At 41.1% G+C, this 19,775-nt stretch overlaps 1 protein-coding gene across 1 annotated transcript in view; it reads right to left on the bottom strand.

Annotated features, from left to right (window-relative positions):
* Positions 1 to 1,900: 1,900 nt before the first annotated feature.
* VSTM5 (V-set and transmembrane domain containing 5) overlaps positions 1,901 to 19,775 on the bottom strand; it is a 39,576-nt gene continuing 21,701 nt past the window's right edge. Inside the window, exons 2-4 of the mRNA XM_069079968.1 lie at positions 7,232 to 7,558; positions 6,973 to 7,113; positions 1,901 to 5,016 (exon numbers count right to left, since the gene is read on the bottom strand). Of these exons, the coding sequence (XP_068936069.1) occupies positions 4,973 to 5,016; positions 6,973 to 7,113; positions 7,232 to 7,558 (512 nt within the window). The 3' untranslated portion in view covers positions 1,901 to 4,972. The remainder of the gene's footprint in view (positions 5,017 to 6,972; positions 7,114 to 7,231; positions 7,559 to 19,775) is intronic.

Raw genomic sequence — 19,775 nt, 5'->3', positions numbered from 1 at the left:
CTTTGCAACTTTATCTTCCATTTCTCATTCTTATTAGGCATCTAGTTGTGATACAGTGACTAGAAGCCTGGACTTAGAGCCAGGAAGATCTGAATCCATCTACTGCCCCAGACACCTTACTAGCTGTGTGATTGTGCCCAGTTCACTTAACCTCTCAGCCTCAGTTTTCTTATCTGTAAAATGGAGATAATAGCATCTACTTCACAGGGCCTTTGTGAGGAGCAAATAGCAGAAATGCTAGATTGCTACCTATCTACCTACATCTTTGGTCCTCTGGGCCAGCCATAGCATATGTAATCCCTTTTCCAGGGATTTCCTTTCAATAATATAAAGATGTTTTTCACTCTCACTCCTTAGTCTTCTCCATTCTTAACACCCTCACTCCACAGGCTATCTTTCTTTGGGTGTAACTGAACACAGCACCCCAGATGTGTACTCACTAGGGTAGAGCAGGGCCTTTTTTACCTCTCTAGGCCTGGACGCTAGGCCTTACTACAACCTAAACTACAAGATCCAGGACTTGACCAGTATTCCCACCACACTTGGCCGATCCTTGCTAAATGTTAGAGGAAAGAAAAGCTGCTGTTGCATGTCTTCTCTGTGAGGAATCCCCATGGCCAGCAAGACTTTCATTCGTTCGTTCTAGTGACCTCCCCTTCTACTCTGGATACTTCTTTGTGCTTCTCTGGCCCAAAGCTCTGCACCCACTAGGGAAAAAGCGGACTTCTTTCTTTCCCAATAGATTTTTTCACCCTCTATGTGCCTAGAGCTTGCTGAGCTCTCTTGTTTTACCAGCTGGGAGATTTCTGACATCCCTGATAAAAACAGAAGCTACCAAGCTCTCTTCTCTTGCGTGTGAGGCTTTCAAGCAGATTGTATCAGCAAGGCTTTATCTGCTGGAGTACTCTGGTTCTGGGTACTACATTTTAGATGTGATTGGAAAAAGTAGGTGGGCCTAGTCCTGGTGTGAGTTAGGAAAAACAGATGACCTGAGTCACCTTTGGTACCTTTGAAATGTAAAAAGGGCCATACTGGCAGAAGGCCTTTAGTCCACAGAGTGGAGCCTCCCTAGAGACTGCTAGGGTGCCCTAGGTGGATACGAGCATCAGACTTGGAGTCAGAGAGACTCCAAATTTGACTTCAGCACTTAGTAGCTTTGTGATCTTGGGCAAGTTACCAAGCCTCAGTTTACTCAACTGTAAAATGGTGGTTGTGAAATAATATCTGTAAAGTGCTTAGCACAGTGCCCAGCAGACAGTAGGTGCTATAGAAATGCTTGCTGTTATTAGAGGGTCCCTAGAACCTCACATAGATCCATGGAGCTTGTCCATAGAACATGGACAAGAATCACAGAGAATGAAAAGATAAGGGCGGATGAATTGCAGTCTATTCATTAATAGGCTTTACTAGTGGTTAGTCATATAGGAGAAGAAAAAAATTAAACACCAACTTCATTTTCATTTACTATTTCAACAACATTTTTGTACATTTCAGAATTTTCTGTACAGTTTTACTAATCCTCAGTACATGGTAAAGTCATTGAGGGCAGTGCAGCATAGCAGAAAAAATGTGAGTCAGGAATTCCCGAGTCCAAATACTGGGCCTGATAACTTTCTAGCTGTGTGAACTAGGGCAATCACTTTATCTTCCTTAACCAGAATTTCCTTATCTATAAATTGGGGAGAAGGATCCGTAGAGCACAAGTGTCAAAAGACACCACTGGCTGGCTGAAACAATCTGGAGTGTAGGCAGAACCAGAATAAAATGGAATTAGAAAATATTTAGCAAAATAAAAGTAGAGTAAAAGATTATACATTTTAAAACTAAGTCTGTAGTAATCCTTATGTACAGTTTAGTAACCCCTTTTTTCTGTCTTTTCTCTTTTTTTTCTTTTTGGAGGGGAGGAAGGCAGGGCAATTGGGGTTAAATAACTTGCCCAAGGTCATATGGCTAGTAAATGTTAAAATGTCTGAGGTCAAACTTGAACTCAGGTCCTCCTGACTCCAGGGCTGGTGCTCTATTCACTGCGCCACCTAGCTAACCTCTATCTTTTCTCTCTGAAGGAGTATATTTATTTGGACACCAACAGTCAGGGATCAGGTTTTAGGTTTTATTTCCCTCTTTAGCACAGTCCTATCTTTTTACAGTATGGAATATAACTTATGATTTGATTTACTTTTAACTGCTTATCCCTAAGAAAATATTTTCCTATTGTGGAAAAAGGCAGAATTCCTTCACAAAACAAAAATAGGAATATTTTAAATTGTTAATCCTTCCCCCAAACTATCTTTCCAGCCAATGGTTCTAGATATCTGAACTCCCAGGTATCAATGGCATTTTTCTGTTCCCATTATGGACTGCCCATTTGACATAGTTCTTTGATTATTTTCCCCCTTTTCTGTAATATTCCCCCATTCATTCAGAATTCAACAAGTACTTATTAAGATTCTGCTATGCACAAGACACTACTACTAGGCACTGGGAATATTAATAGAAAAATGAAATGCTATTGCCCTCAAGGACCTTACATATTGAGAAATTTTTGCATGTGACACTTTATTTTCAAGAACAGTGAGCTTTACAAACTTCCTTTGCTTCTACTTTATAATCTGGCTATGAGGTAGTTTAGGATTAAAGTGTTTATTAGTCCTGTGTAGCAGAGAAACTTAGCCTGAAGAAGTGAAATAAATGCAGGCCAGTACTAGAGTCCAAACTTTTGTTTTCCTATTTGTATTGCTGAAAACCAGCAGTCTCCTATGAAAGAGCTGTGTTCCAAATGAACATTTGTAATTTGGTTCTTTGGAACTGAGAATGCATTTTCTCACAGAAGCAAGACAGAGACTTAAGTTCCCAGGATAACCCACAAAAGCTTATTTAACCCCAAACTGAAGGATAAGTATTATTAAGAGTTCTGCCAATGCAGTCCAATAAGAAAAAGAAGAGCTTTCTTGTGTTAACCCTAAACAAAATTGTTAAATAAGTTTATTGTGGTTATCCTCAACAATCCTTTCTGGAACTCCCCCCGCCTCCCCAGCTGCGGGTACCTTTCCCCCAGGTGTTCAGTGCCCTTATGTTGCCCTACATTGCCGTCCCTTTCTTTTCACAGCTTCTTTCCTTCCTTTACTTCATAAAGCATAACTTCTTGACAACTCTAAGACTTTTTTTTTTTATTACAGCTTCCATGACTTAACCAATCAAAGCATCTCAGAGTTGGAAGGGTCCTCAGAGGTCAGAGGATTGTTGATTTAAGAGTTGAAAGGGACCCCAGAGGCCATCTAGTCCCCCCCCCCCAAACATTTTACAGATGAGAAAAATGCAGGCCCATGGGGATGTTGAAAGGTTTGTCTAGGGTTTGCCCAGCTAGGGATGGTTTTATCCAGCCTACCACACAGCCCTGCTTAAATGGTTATCTAGCCCCTGTTTAAAAAGGCCAAGGAAATGTGCCCACTCCACACTGGACACCAAATTGTTAACCATATTTTTTCCTTAAATCAAAGTAAAATCTTCAGTTCTGTGACTTCTACCCCCTGCCCCTAGTTTTTCCCTCAGGTCAACAAATTTAATCACTCTTCCTTATGAAAGCTATTTAAATGAAGATAGCAGTCATGCTCCACCCAAATTTTTCTTCTCTAGGCTAAACATTCCCAGTTCTTACAGGTTGGACTATGTCCTTATGTGGACTGATATATCCAGTACTCTCATCTCTTGGTCACCTTCCTCATGTCACTCTAGCTTGCCAGTGTCTTTCCCAAAATGTGGTGCCTGGAACTGAACAAAATATTGCAGAGTGCTCAGGACTGCCATCTCTTCTGTCTTGAATGCTATGCCTTTGTTAATGCAGCCCAAGATTGCATTAGGTTTTCTTTTTGGCTGCCAAGTCACATTGCTGACTCATGTATAGCTTTCAGCCTATTAAAATCTCTCAACTGCTCAGGTTCTGGTGGCGGGCAGGGGAGGTGGTAGTTCTTTGTATGTGTAGTCATTCAGAAATCAAAGATTACCTATATTTTAGGATTTCCTTTTAGGGCCACTGCAATGGGTACAATTTGTACTGAGTGATACATTACAGTAAAGCAGGTAATTGGCTATATGGGATATGAAGAATGCAGAGAAGTAGGTCCTGTTTCTGGTACACTGTGTTCATAGTGTGCGCACACAAATGTGTAGTTGTGTACACACCAAGTCTATAGGTCACTTCAGGGTTTTGTGGGGTTTTTTTATTTGTTTTTTAATATGGTACTTCCTCCTATATGTGACCCAGTGGATAGAGTGTTAGTCCTGCAGTCCGGAAAACTCATCTTTGTGAGTTCAAATCTGGCCCTGTACATTGGCTGTGTGACCCTAGGTAAGTCATTTAACCCTATTTGCCTCAGTTTCCTCATCTGTAAAATGAGCTAGAGAAGGAAATGGCAAACCACTCCAGTATCTTTACCATGAAAATCCCAAATGAAGTCACAAAGAGTCAGACATGACTGAAACAACTCAGCAACAACAGCTTCATATGACCTTGTCACCACACTTAAAGCATAGTATGAGGAGGGTTAGCATGGGTCTGTCCATTTCTTAGTACCTCTTTTCCATCTTAATTTGGTGTTTTCCTTCAGAGGACATTGTCTATGGACCATTATTGGACTGAAGATATAGCCAAGTGGAGTTGTTGGATCAAATTCTGTTGCAAAAAGTTTACAGCCTAACACAACTTTCCGCAAGATTTCAGCTTAAGGGTAGGAAGTGATTGATGCCCTATTCAACCAGGGTCCTTCTCCTCCCCCTTGGTCAGACCTGTAAATTTTCATGTGTCCTTGGATCACTCATCAGGGATGAAGTTCCATCCTGTGAAAAAAGATCTGTACAAAAACGTGCTCAAGCTGGAGAGGGTGGCGGGGGTGGGCGCTTAGTTTTGTTTGCTTGTTTCATTTAAAATCAAAAGTCTTTTCTCTTGAGGTAGGAATGTCCTTCAGCCCAGACTTGGCTAACAGTCAATATTTTGCAGCTCAATCTCTTCAGTTGTGCTTTCTGAAAATGAATAACATATTAAATGTGTGAAAGAGGCAGCACATTTAGATCTTAAACTGTATTATAAAGTGGTAATTATCAAAACTATCTGGTACTAGCTAAGAATAGGTGGATCCTTGGAACAGAATAGACATACAATACACAGTAGTAAATGGTCACAATAAGCTTGTGTTTGACAAATGTAAAGAATTAAGCTTATGAGATAAGAATTCACTATTTGTTAAAAGATTTTGGGAAAAACTAGAAAGCAATTTGGCAGAAATTGGGTATAGACCACTATCTTATACCATTTACCAAGATAAGGTCAAAATGGATATATGACCTAGATATAAAGGGAGATATTTGTAAGTAAATTAGAAGAAAAAGGAACACATTGCCTATTAGACCTATGAATAGGAGAAGAATTTATGACTAAACAAGAGAAAGAAAGCATTATGAGATATAAAATGGATCATTTTTATTATATTAAATTAAAAATGTTTTGTGCAAATAAAACCAACGTAGCCAAGATTAGAAGAAAAGCAGAAAATTTGGGAAAAACTTTTATAGATAGTTCCTCTGAAAGAGGTCTCATATCTTAAATATGTAGAGAACTTTGTCAAATTTATAAGAATATGAGTCATTCCCAATTGATAAATGGTCAAAGGATATGAACAGGCAGTTTTTGGATGAAAACGTCAAAGCTATCTATAGTCATATGAAAAAATGCTCTAAATCATTGATTAGAGAAATGCAAATTAAAACAGCTTTGAAATATCTCCTATTAGATTGACTAAAATGATAGAGGGGGGAAGGACAAAAGTTGGGTGGGATGTGGAATAATTGGGACAATAATACACTGTTGGTGGAACTGTGAACTGATCCAACCATTTTGGAGAGCAATCTGGAATTATGTCTAGAGAGTTTTAAAAACTTGTGTATTACCTTTTGACCCAACAATACCACTACTAGGTCACTTTCCCAAGGTGATCAGGGGAAAAGGAAAATAGCCTATATGTTCTAAAATATTTACAGCAACTCTCTTTGTGATGGCAAAGAACTGGAAATTGAGGGGATGCCCCCCAGTTGGAGAATGGCTGAACAAGTTGTGGTATATGATTATAATGGAATACTACTATGCTTTAAGAAATGATAAGCAGTTTCATTTTAGAAAAGCATATAAAGACTTGCATGAAATAATGAAGAGTGAAATGAGCAGAACTGGGGCACCTAGGTAGAACAGTGGATAGAGTTCTGGCCTTGGAGTTGGGAGGACCTGAATTCAAATCCTGCCTCAGACACTTACTAGCTGTGTGACCCTGGGCAAGTCACTTAATCTTGATTGCCTCCAAAAAGGGGGAAAAAATGAGCAGAACCAAGAGATCATTGTATACAGTAAGAGCAATATTGATCTAAGCACAACTGTGTATGACTAAGTTATTATGAGTATATAAATATTCAAATCAACAACAAAGGATCTATGAAAGGAGTTGCTATCCACCTCCAGAGAAAAAACTGATAAATAGAAGTATGGATAGCATGATTTTACATATATGTCTATGTGTTTGTGTGTGTGTGTATATGTTTCAAATGGTGGCCTTCTTTGGAGTGGGGAGAGAGGGAGACAATTCAGAGCTTAAAATTTAAAAAAAAATTGTTTTTAAGGCTAAAAGAAGAAGAAAAAGAAAAAAGCTGGCCTCTGAGTCAGAAAGACATGGGTTCAAGTCCTGCCTGTGGCATATACTGTCTGTGTGTGACCCTAGCCGTCACTTAACCTCTTAATGTGCCAGGTTATAAATTGCAGAGAATGCATGCACCAATCTAGAACAGTAGAGAAATTTCCTCACCAGGAACTTCCTAAACTGATGAAATCACAGGTCTTGGATCCAAAAAAATTACCTGAAAACTTGACATTAATGCCAAGATTGTCCTAGAAAACAAGAAGACCCAGATCACAAGACCCAGAGGACTGATTACCTTTCAGTTTGTGTCTCCTCTTCCTCTGGAATTTGTATGAGCACTTATTACAGACCCACATGAGGCTGATTAACACCGTGGCCACGGCACCCAAAAAAGCCAGAACGACTGCCACAAAGTGTAGATCTTCATAGAGAATCTCTAAAAGGAGAGTGAGGGAGGAAAGGAGGAGAGATCATTTCTCCTAAGAGTATGAAGTGTGCCCCAAACACATTCTCTGATAGATTAGATGTGGAAGGACCCTTAGGGGCCTCCTTACCAGACACATGGAGCACAATAATACCAAACTGGCTGCTTCCCAGTCCTTCGGTCACAGTGACTGTGTAGTAGCCGGTGTCCCTCACACCTACCCTGAAGAGCTGAATTGAACCATTGTCATATGTACAGACTCGATCCTTATGACTTTGGGAGACGTTGGCTTGGGTTCCAGGTTGCCACTCCACGATTTTTTGCATCCCCCAGTAAGATGTGTATTTCCACTCAATGGTAGGCACTCCATGGCATGAATACTCAACTGAGAGTAGAATGTCTTGGGCCACTGTGGCGTTGATGTTAGGCTGTGGAATGGTCAGTGATACTCCCTGGCCTGCAACACGAAACAGGAGATTTGGGAGTTGTAAGGATAGATCCAGAAGGATAATAGCTAATATTTATAGATAAACACTCTCCAGCTGTGAATCACTTTATATACATTATTCTAGGTCCATCCTTACAACCACACTGTGAGATAGGCCACACAAATTTTACCGTTCCCTTAAGAGTCAGCTCAGGTTCAGAGAGTGACTTGGCCCAAGTTGACACTGATAAGGGGCCAGAGCTGAGATACATGTCTAATGACTATGTTCAATGTTCTTGTCACTGGACCGGCCTGCTACTCAACACAGCCAGAGCAGGTGGTTGAAGATGTTAATGGCACAGGATATGGCAGTCACCAAAACATCAAAGGTGGTAAATAGGTCTATGCCAATCCATGAGTGTTTGATTTTGCTGAGGTGCACATCCACCCTCTACCAACAGAAATCATAACCCCTCTCTATCTTAGGAGATGGTATTCATGAGTTTCTGTGGCCAAAAGAATTTATCCCCTGGTGGCCACCTTTCATGTGATAAACCTTTCCAAACTTGGTGAGGCTGGTCCTTGATAAACAAGGGAGGTGGGGTCTAGATGGGAAGCTTTTCCGGTTCCATAGAACTTGTTATGTGGCTCCTTAGCCTAACCCTTGAGATCTCAGACTAACCTCATGGAAACTCCCACACTCCCATGAGGCATTACAGAATGCTTTTAATGGAAAAAAAGAGGATTAATCTTTTGGCAAAATTGTGAATTATAAAATTTTGTTTTCAGGATTCTCTCTCACCCATAGGGGCCCAGAGCTTCAGTTTCCCCATCAGCAAAATGAAGGCCTCATAATTGGTCTCCAGAAGGTTAGAGCCAAACAGTCGCACACCACACCCAGTGCCTAGTGGCAAAGCATTCTCTGGCCTCTTTTACTCCCTTGTATATCTCTATCCTATGTCTCATTCCTTACGAGGTGATAGAACTAGAGTTTAGTTGCTAAGTAAAGTCCATGTTAAACTGCTAATAATTTCATGTTCCCAGAAAACATTTATATTCTAACTAGGGTCGTTAATTCATTAAATTGAGAGTAAATAATGTGAGAGGATTTCTTGCCCTGTGGTAGACCAGTAATGAAATATTATGGGGTTGGGAAAGTTTTCAGCACCCACAAATTATACTACAGTATTGGTGGCTGCCAGCACAATTTGTGGGCGATGTCCTGACCTAGGAATTTATATTAGTGTGGATGAAGGGCCTAGTTTAGTTTAGTTTAGTTAGTTTAGCAACCTATAGGAACTCAATGGAATCAGACTCTTAGCAGCAGAAGGGGCCTTAGAAGTTATCTAGGCCAATCCCTTTATATTACTGATGAAGAAACTAAGGCTCAGAGAAAGAAGTGATATTCTTTGAGATTATGGAACTGTTTAGTAGAAGAGTCAAAATCTGAAGTCAGTTCTCCTAGTTGCCAACACCACCCACTTACAGTATTATACACCAGGCTGCTATACCTGGTAACACATTGCTCCTTCTCATATAGTATAGCCCTTCAAGCATGTGAAGATAACCATCTCCTTGACTATAGACTGAACAGTAGCCTATTCACTTGTGATCTTTTCAGGTCTTTCACTGTAATTCCTAATTAAGTTACCATTGTTCTTTAGGTCAGAACAAAGCCAGAAAGTGAGAGCCATAGATTAGAATCCTACAATGTTAGAGATGAATGGGACCTTTGAGGTCATCTAGTCCATCTGTCCACTTCCTTTATTTTATAGGTAAAATGCCTGAGCTCCACTTACCTTATCTTTGCCCCCCAGGATTTCTCCCTCGCCCCCAAGGATTCTCTCTTATCCCTAGGGGCTCAGTCCTTCAAACCCATCAAACCTAAGGCAAGTCACATATCCTCTCTGGGCCTCAATTTCCCCATCAATAATTGACTTAGTCAGAGTTACGAGTAATTACTGGAAAAGCTGGGACCTGAACACAGAGTTTCTGACTCCAAGTACAGTACTTTTTCTTCCACATCACACTGAAAATCCAGGCGGAAGGGGATAAAAATGAAAAGAGAAAGACATTTCCATGTTGACAAAAATAAGTTTGTGAGATGTTTTCTAATGGTGACAGGGTAGCTGGGGGGAACACAGATTTAGAGCTTAGTGGAATCTGAAGAAACCCAAGCTTTCCTCTAATTTTACAGATGGGGAAACTAAGGCCAAGAGGTGAAATAATCTGTCCATGGGTCAAACAGATAGTAGGTAGTAAAGTCAAGATTCAAGCCCAGGTCCACTGACCCCGAATCCACTTTTCCATTGTAGTACAGGGATGGCCTTGAACAATTAATGAAGTAATCCCTAGAATTGGTATTTTTCTTTCCACTTCCCCTAGGCCATTTACTTGTGAGAATATTATATATATACATATATAAAACATATGATTATATATGTATAATGTATAATATAAATCATTTCTATTTGTTGTGTGTGTCATAAAAATCAGTGTGGTGTCTAGGCAATTAAATTGTCAGTCAGCTGCTAAAGCAGCAGATTTGATGAGTAATCCACTCTACTGTCTTTGAAATGCTGTGAAATCAGATCTAGACAAGGCCAGAAAAACCTCCCACATGTGATCTTTGTATTTACACCTATGTCTGATTCTAGTTCAAGGGTTCTTCTCACTAGACCAATCAGTTGGACAAAGAAGAAAGAAGAAAAAAGGCTATGTTTTACCTTAAAAGTTTTACAGGAGGAGGAATGGAAAAGTTTGCCACATGTCACAGATGAAGCAATAATAATAAAAATATATAATTGCTAGCATTTATATATCACTTTAAAGTTTGCAAATCAATGTATAGATGTTACCTCATTTGATCAAGAAAACAACCCTATGAGGTAAATGCTTTTGTTATCTTACAGATGAGGAAACCTAAGCTAATGGAGGAAGTGAAGTGAGTTCCAGGGTCACCCAGCTAGTCAGGTCTTCCTGACTCCAGGTTAGGTGGACTATAGCACTTAGCAAAATGTTTGGAAGGTGGGAGGGTGAGGAGGGGTAGGAGTGACAGACTTGTGATTCCATCAGTTTAGGGAGCTCCTAGTCCTGACCTTATCAATACTAATATAATAAATATAATATAATATAATTAATATAACATAACAACACAATACAATGTAATGTAATATAATATAATACAACACTATATATGATATGATATGATATGATATGATAATATTACTAATAAAAACAGCAAGGGAGTGCAGTGGAGAGTGTTGGACCTGGGGTCAGGAAGACCAGAGTTCAAATACGTCCTTAGATACTGAAAAGCTGTGTGACCCTGGGCAAGTCATTTAACCCTGTTTGCCTCAGTTTCCTCATCTGTAAAATGAGCTGGAGAAGGAAATGGCAAACCACTCTAGTATCTTTGCCAAGAAAACCCCAAATGGAGTAACAAAGAGTTGGCTGTACCTGAAACTACTCAACAACAATAATAGCTAGCATTTATATGGTGCTTTAAGATTTACAAGCCACTTTACATATATGTTAATTCATTTGATCCTCACAACAACCCTAACTATGAGGTAGGTGCTATTATTATCCTCATTTTCCAGATATATAAACTGAGACCGAGAGAAATTTAAATGACTTTCCTAGCCAGAGTCACACAGCTCTTAAGTGTCCAAGGCAGGATTCAGTCATAGGGCTTTCTGACTCCAGGTTCTGGCCTTTCTTTATCTGCTTCACCACCCAGCTTGCCTCTTTTCCTATAACTTCTCTTAGGCCTCAGAACCCTCATCTCTGAATTAAGGAAGTTGGTCAAGAACAGGGGTTCTTCATGTTTTTCTGTATCAAGAACCCCTCTGGCACTTGGATGAAACCTGTGGACTGCTTCTCAGAATAATGTTTGCTGTCTACATTCATAGTTGAAGGATATGCTAAATTTCAATTTGAGGTTAATGAAAATAAAAATGTAATTGTTCCTCTATCCAAGCTCTCTGAAATCTATCTATGGACTCCAAGTTAAGAACCCCTGGTCTATAAAATCTCTAGGGGTCCGTGAAATTAAAAAAAAATTGCTATAACTCTAAAAGCAAGCTTTATTAACTCCACAATTTTACTTAAGGATAGCCATGTCCAAATCTAGATTAAAAGTGCTATAAGGGGGGTGGCCAGGTAGCACAGTGAGTAAGAGCACTGGCCCTAGTGTCAGAATGACCTGGGGAATCGAATCCCAGCTCAGACACTTTGCACCCACCCAGAAACACCTGGCCGTGTAACTTTGAGCAAGTTACTTAACCCCAATTGCTTAGGGGCAGCCAGGTGGCTCAGCGAGTAAGAGCACCAGCTCTAGTGTTGGGATGACCTGGGGATCGAATCCGGGCTCAGATACTTAGCACCACACCCAGAAATAACTGGCCGTGTAACCTTGAGCAAGTTACTTAACCCCAATTGCTTTAAAAAAAAAAAAAAGAAAATGCTATAAGGACAAGGATTGTCTTATCTAAACTGTGTATCTCAAATATTAGCCTCACCACTCCTCCCTGCTTCTGAACATATCAGGTGCTAATATTTGTTGTTTTGAATGACTCAGTAAATTAATACTCTCCTACTCACCTTCTCACCCAAGTATTCTGATCCCACTGTCCCTGGCTAATGGGGAAAACCTTCTGTCATTGAATAAGGCCATTTTCAGCTGGATATGTGTAGGCCAGGGGTCTAAGTTATGAGTGAGGATCTAAAGGTCACTTAGAAGTAAAGTTCATGAAATTCAGTACATGACCTTTACATTTATTATTGACTCAGGATGCCTCCACCAGTAATTATTAAGCATTTACTGTGTGCCAGCACCATGCTAACCAAACATGAGCAAAATGCCACTTAACCTAAGTATTGTAGGTACCATATTCCCTGGGGACAAGCCTGCTGAGAGTCTCGCAGTTGAGTGTGGGGAAGAAGAGAGTGATTTAAAGATGCAAGGAACTGATTTCACAATTTTTTTTTTGAGGGCAGTTGGGATTAAGTAACTTGCCCAAGGTTACACAGCTAGTTATTTTGTGTGGGTGTTAAGTGTCTGAGACCGGAACCGAAATCCTGACTCCATGGCCTGCGCTTTACTCACTGCGCCACCTAGCCGCCCCCCTGATTTCACAATTTCTTGCCCATGTTGGTCCTTGACTTTCACCCCACCTTTCTTCCTGACAATTGAGGGCCAAGGCAAATGCTGCAGGACTAAGAATGCTTCCCATTTGTGCTCAAGACAAAGACTCTCCTGGGAGAGCTTCTAAATTCTTAGTTCAATGGTTTATCCAGAGGTGGGGAACCTTCGGCCTCGAGGCCACATGTGGCCCTCTAGTTCCTTGAGTGTGACCCTTTGACTGAATTCAAACTTCATAGAACAAAGCCCCTTAATAAAAGGATTTGTTCTGTAAAACTTGGACTCAATCAAAAGGCTGCACCAAACTTTATCCATCACTTTATGGCTGAAGCAGCAGGCAGTCTTCCTGGGTGGGTGGGAAGGAAACTCCCTGTCTGCCCCCACATCCTGTTTAATGACCTCAAGGAAGGTGCAGTTAAAACAGATGATGACATGTTGCCTAAGTGTTAGCAAGAGAGGAAGAACCAGGTTCCCAGATGCAGGTGTAGCCAGTGAATGTTTGGCTGGCTAGCTCCATCCAATTTCTACGTTTTCACATCTCACCCAGTCAATTGCACCTCTTGGTCCTTCCCCTAAAAGACTTAAAAGTACCCCCAAGCAAGGAGTCTTCCCTCCTTTCAGTTAAATAATGCACAAGTCTAAATTTGTCACTGAGTGTCCCATGGTAGAACAGGGAATACAGTAGCATTGTATGTTTGCTACTAACCAGACCTAAGATTTTGGGGTACAACCCATTCTTGAAAAGGAAGTGGGCTGACAAGCGATCACCCAACATTCACTTGAAGACTTCTATCAATGGGTAAGTCACTACCATCTACTGAGTCAATCCATTCCTATTTGGGATAGTTTTAATTACAAGAAAGTGTTGTTATTGAATTAAGTCACAGTTTACTTCTCTTTAATTTCCACCCTTTGCAGAGAGAAATGCTATGACTCACCTGTGTTGATGAATATGGCTTTATGTCCAGAGCCACCTGGGTCATGGGAGGGTGTGACTGGGAGAAGCTCAGCCAAAGCTAAGTATACTCAGTAGGCAGAAGGCAGGGCCCAAGGGTATGGTTGGGAATTACTTAACCCAGTTTCAAGAGCTTCTAAAATGTGAGCAGAACTAATGAGTCTTTCAATGGTTTACATGAATCAAAAGGAATAGTCTCCCTCTAATTTCTTCCCCCTCAGCCAATAGTTCTAGTGGTTGGGGTTAAGTTTGGGGACAGGGAAGTAAGTATTACAATGAATGAATCAATGAATGAAAAAAAAGAAAATCCATTTATTAGGATCATGGTCCAATCTAGAACAAGAAGGGACCACAGAGACTGGCTACTCCAACTCTATCATTTGACAAATGAGGAAAGTGAGGTTCTGAACTGGAAGCCTCAGATTCAGATAACTTTCTTTTTTTTTTCATTTTTCAAATGCTTTATTAACTTCTGATTTACATCATTAATTTCTGCCAGATTTTGAGTTACAAATTTTCTCCCTGTTTTTCCCCTACCCACCACCCCAAAATAGCAGTCCCACAGGATATCCCCTCCTCCAATCTGCTCTCTGCCATATCTTCTCCCATACCCCCTTCGACTTTTCCAGTAGGGCATGGTGGATCTCTATTCCCCAGTGCCTGTTCATCTTCTTTCCCAATTACATGTAAGATAGTATTAATAATAGTATATATGTATATATAGTTTTAAACATTTGATTTTAAAACTTTGAATTCCAGATTCATCCCCTTCCTCCCTTGTCACCCACCCTTACTGGGAAGATAAGCAGTTCAGTATAGATTGTACATGTGTAGCTAATGGAAAACATTAATATAGTAGATATATTATAAAAGACTGACTATATTTCCCTCCCTCCTATCCCACCACCCACTTGTTCTATGCTCTACTTTGATCCCGTCCCTTTTCAAAAGAGTGCTTCCAACTTCCCTCCCCACCCAGCCTGCCCTCCCTTCCATTGTCCCCCTTCTCATCCCCTTCCCCCTACTCTCCTGTAGGGTGAGATACCCTATTTAGTGTGTATGTCATTCCCTTACCTAGACAAATTCAGTGAGAATATGGTTGACCCATTCCCTTTTTACCTTCCTATTCTTCCCCTCCATTGTAACCATTTTCCTTTGCCTCTTCTTTATGAGATAGTTTACCCCATTCTGTCTCTCCCCATCTCCTCTCATTATATTCCTCTCTCACCTCTTAATTTCCCCTTTTAAGTATCATCCCTTCCTATTAAATTGGTCCTGTGCCTTCTATCTATGTATACCTGTAAGCATATATGCACACATTCACACATGTATTCATACGCCTGTATACCCTCCTATATAGACATATATATATATACATGTATATTTCTATTTCCTTCAACTATTTTCATAGTAAGAAAAGTTTCATCAGTTACAATTATCATTTTTCCAAGTAGGAATGTTTATAGTTCAACTTTGATCAGTGGCTTATGATTTCTTTTCCCTGTTTACCTTCTCAAGCTTCTCTTTCTTCTTGTATCTGGATGTCAAATTTTCTATTCAACTCTGGTTTTTTCCTTAAGAATGCTTAAAAGTCCTCTATTCCACTGAATGATCATATTTTCCCCTGAAACATGATACTCAGTTTTGCTGGGTAGGTGATTCTTGGTTTTAATCCCAGTTCCTCTGCCCTCTGGAATATCCTATTCCAGGCCCTTCGATCCCTCAGTGTAGAAGCTGCCAGATCCTGTGTTATCCTGATTGTGTTTCCACGGTATTCAAATTGTTTCTTCCTGGCTGGTCGTAATATCCTCTCCTTGATCTGGGAATTCCAGAACCTGGCTATAATATTCCTATGAGTTTTCTTTTGGGGATCTTTTTCAGGAGGTGATCGGCGGATTCTTTCAACCTCTATTTTGCCTTCTGGTTCTAAGACATCAGGGCAGTTTTCCTTGAGATTTTCTTGGGGGATGATTTCTAGGTTCTTTCTTTGATCATGGCTTTCAAGTAGTCCAATAATTTTTAAATTATCTCTCCTGGATCTATTTTTCAGGTCAGTGGTTTTTCTCACAAGATATTTCACATTGCCTTCTATTCTTTCATGTTTGGATCTGTTTAACATCATCTTGATTTCTCTTAAAGTTACTAGCTTCCCTTTGCTCCAGTCTAAATCTGAGGGAACGATTCTCCTCATTGAACTTTTGAGATTTTTTTTCCATCTGGCAAATTTGGTTTTTCAAGGCATTCCTTTCCTCATTGCCTTTTTGAGCCTCTTTTGTCAATTGAGTCTGTCTGTTTTTTAAGGTGTGATTTTCCTCAGTCAGGCTGTTGACTCTCAGTTTGTAATTTTCTTGCATCATTCTTATTTCTCTTCCCAATTTTTCCTCCACTTCTCTTATCTGCTTCTTAAGATCCTCTATGGCCTGTAAACAGCTCGTATTTTCCTTTGAAGCTTTTGGTGCAGGAGTTCTGACTTCATTGTCTTCCTCCTGTTCCCTGCTTTGCTCCTTTTTGTCCCCAAAATAGGAGTTTAATGTTGGAGTCTTCTGTTTGTTTTGCTTCCTTTGTCTGGTCATGTCACACCTCAGTCACTTGACCCCTGGGCTTTTTGCCACAGTAGGACTCTGCCACCAGACAGGGAAGCTTTTGTCCCAAATGCTGGGATTTTCTCAGCTGCTGGAGGTATTAGTTGGGTGCCCTCTCTGAGGCCTCCACATGCTCTGGCAAGCTGGTCATGCACCCCCAGATGTCCACCCTAGACTGCAATCCAGATCCAAGCAGGTTAAAGCAAGAGCTATTACCCCTCAGACTGGTGCTTGGTCCCCCTACACTCTGTAGGCCAGGAGCTGAAGCTGCCTTGTGGTGCTGGCTGGCTGTGCTGGCGTCTCAGTGGCTTCTCGCCCCAAGGGCAAAAGCTGACATACTCCCAACTACTGGTCCCAAAGTCCAGACTGCACTGACCTCTCGCTTTGTCCTTCACATCTATGTGTTGATGAATCTGGAAACGGCCACAGCTGCTGCTGATCTGGAGTCCCTCCAGCCTGCAGCTGGTCAGGCCCGCCCTGTGGCTAAAGCCTCAGCATGGGGCTGGGCTTGGCTCCCAGAGCACTGCTCTGGCCGATTCCTGCTGGTCTGCTGGGCTGTCCTCAGTGGAAGGTTAGCTTCTCTGTGTCATTTTGTGGGTTCTGCACCTCCAAAGTTTGTTTAGAGTCCCCTTTTTACATGGATTGGGGAAGGTGGAAGCCGGAGCCCTGCAGAGGTCTTGCTTCTACTCTGCCATCTTGACTCTGCCCCCCAGATAACTTTCTTAAGGTCACATAGGTACAAGTGGAACTTAAACCCAGGTAATCTGATTCCAGATCCACTGTATTTCCCACTGTATCATGCTGCTGTCTACTATGTGCACTTATTAAACACTCACTATGTGCCAGTAAGTCAACTAGCATTTATTATGCACCTGTTGTTTACCAGGTACTGGACTAAATGCTGGGGATACACAAAAATGTAAAAGACAGTCTCTGCCCTCAAGAAGTGAACAATTTACAAGGAGAGACAACTATGTACAAACAAGATATATATGTGATAAAATGGGAATCATCTCTGAAGGAAAGCCCTAAGATTAAAGAGGATTGGGAAAAGTTTCTTGCAGAAAATTCAATTTTAGTTGAGACTTGAAGGAAGCCAGGGAAGCCAGGAGATGGAGATGAGGAGGCAGAACATTTCAGGTGTGGGGGACAACCAGGGAAAACACTTGGAGTGGGGAGATATGTGTCAAATTTGTGAAATAGCAAGGAGGCTATAAGTGTAAGACCACTGAAATTACAGGGTAGGTGGGAGGGCAGAGCTGTGAGAATAATGAGAAGGTTGGAGAGGGCCAGGTCGTGAAGGGCTTTGGATGACAAATAGAGGATTTTATATTTGATCCTATAAGTCCCAGGGAGCCTGTGGAGTTGACCAAATGGGGAGATGATATGGTCAGAGGAAGGTCACTTTGACAGCTGAGTGGAAGGTGGAGAGTGGAGAGTGGAGAGAGTTGAGGCATGATGACCAGCCAGTTGGCTCATGTAATAATCGAGATGTGAAGTGAAGGCCTGCACCTGAGCACTGGTAGACTCCGAAGAGAAAGCCAGGAGCTGTGTGGGTCACTGGGATACCAACATAAAGTGAGACAATCTCTTTCCTTAAGGAGCTTACATTTTAATACACACATATGGGGAGTAGTGGCCAGGAAGGAAATTTTAGTCTGGGGAGTTACAGGGATTGTGAGGGGAGCCACAGAGCAACAGATCGTCACTGCCCTTTTCTGTTAGCTGTGGTGGGATTGCTTAGATTACTGTTCCCAGATTAAGTCATGGATTGTGGGAGTGGGAAAATGTACTCATGGTCATAGGGCAGATCACAAGATGGGAGGAGTGATTTCTAGGCTGAGATGTGAAGCTGTGATATAATGGGTTGGGTAAATGTCCACTCACTCATTCACCAATTAGTATCATTCAACTCCCCCTCCATCCCCAGCTCAATACCTCCCCAAAGTTCCAAAATTAATGAAAGGGGGAGGCTAGTTTTTGGAGTTCTGTCTGAAAGTCTGTGATCCAGGTTGGGGAGAAGAGGAGCATGGAGTGCATAGATGACAAGGTGACCAGTTCAGTTCTGGTTTTTTACTGTATGGCAAGATTGAATGGAAGGTACAAGAGAAAGATATATCCCTGGAAGGACATGTGAACAGAGTTCAGCCACAAGCTCCAAGGTTAACTGGCATGGTCTACTGGAGAATATTGGCCCTGGAACCAGAAGATATAAATTGGACTCTGGGATCTGACACCTACTAGCTGTGTGATCATGGACAGTTCACATAACTTCTCTGAAGCTCAGTTTTCTCATTCATAAAATGGGGCAAGGGAAGTGACACTTGTGTTTCCTAATTTGCAGGGTTTATTTTGAGTGAAAGCACTTCATAAACTTTAGGGTGCTATAGAAATGGGAGCTGGTACTAGCCAGCTTAACCATGAATTGTTTTTCCTCTCCATCAATCCAAATCCAACTTGTTCTTCCAGGCCTATGCCCACATGGAGTCTTACCTCAACTGGAATCATTCACCAAGAACCTGTCCTAATTCCTCCATCCTCAGGACCCTCAGTGCTCACCACAGGCACCACTCCCGTTAGCATCTAATGATATATATGGTCATGTTTTGTACATTTTGTTTCCTCCACCAGAGTGTAAGCTACTCAGAGAACTAGTTTTAGACTATTCTGATATCCTTCAGAGGACCAAATAATGTCGAGTCCATAGTAGTTACTCAACAAGTATTATTGATATGAGATCCAGCCAATGGAACACTCTCAGGGTTGTAATATGTGCTTGTGAGTATTATAAGTATAGTGACCATACATTCAAGAAATGGGGGAAGATCTTTCCATAACAAAGGAAAAAAATACACTTTTTTTTTTAAAGCAATTGGGGTTAAGTAACTTGCTCAAGGTTACACGGCCAGTTATTTTTGTGTGGATGCCGAGTATCTGAGGCCAGAACTGATATCAGGTCTCCCGATGCCAGGGCCGATGCTCTTACTCACTATGCCACCTGGCCGCCCCTAAAAAATATACTTTTAATGAGGGTTTGAAAAAGGAATATCCTTTATCATTGGATCCCATGTCTCCATTTGGAGTTCAGAAAATTTAGTTATAGTTTCTATAGTATCATAGATTTTAGAACTAGAGGGTGCCTCAGAGGTCATCTAGCCCAAGCCTATCATTTTATAGATAAGAAAGCTGGGTACTAAATGGCAGTAGTCAATGGCAGTGCTGGTATTTGGACCCAAGTCCTTTTCTGCTGACATAGTCTTTGGAGGTCCGTGCCATAAGGAGACATCAGAGAAGTACTTCAATGGACAACAGTAAGGGATATCACCTCAGCAATGCATGATCAAAAAGAAAGTTGAACAGCCATGTAGGGAAAACAAAAGGTAACAGATAGATGGTTCAGGTATTTCACTGTTACCCATAGAAGGAGAAAAAGGAAAAAAAAAACTTTTACTAAGTACCTACTATGTGTCAGTTTCTATTAAGTGCTTTATGAATATTATTTCATTTGATCCATGGAATATTAAAAGAGCAATCTACCTGCCTGTATGCTGGTAGATCATCGGG

This window comes from Petaurus breviceps, unplaced genomic scaffold (genome assembly GCF_028583685.1).
Source record: "Petaurus breviceps papuanus isolate PSGF00001 unplaced genomic scaffold, PetGlider_PUasm1.0 91133, whole genome shotgun sequence".
In the NCBI taxonomy this organism is placed as follows: Eukaryota; Metazoa; Chordata; class Mammalia; order Diprotodontia; family Petauridae; genus Petaurus; species Petaurus breviceps.
The sequence above is the reverse complement of the archived record's forward strand: the minus strand, read 5'-3'. Positions and strand labels throughout refer to the sequence as shown.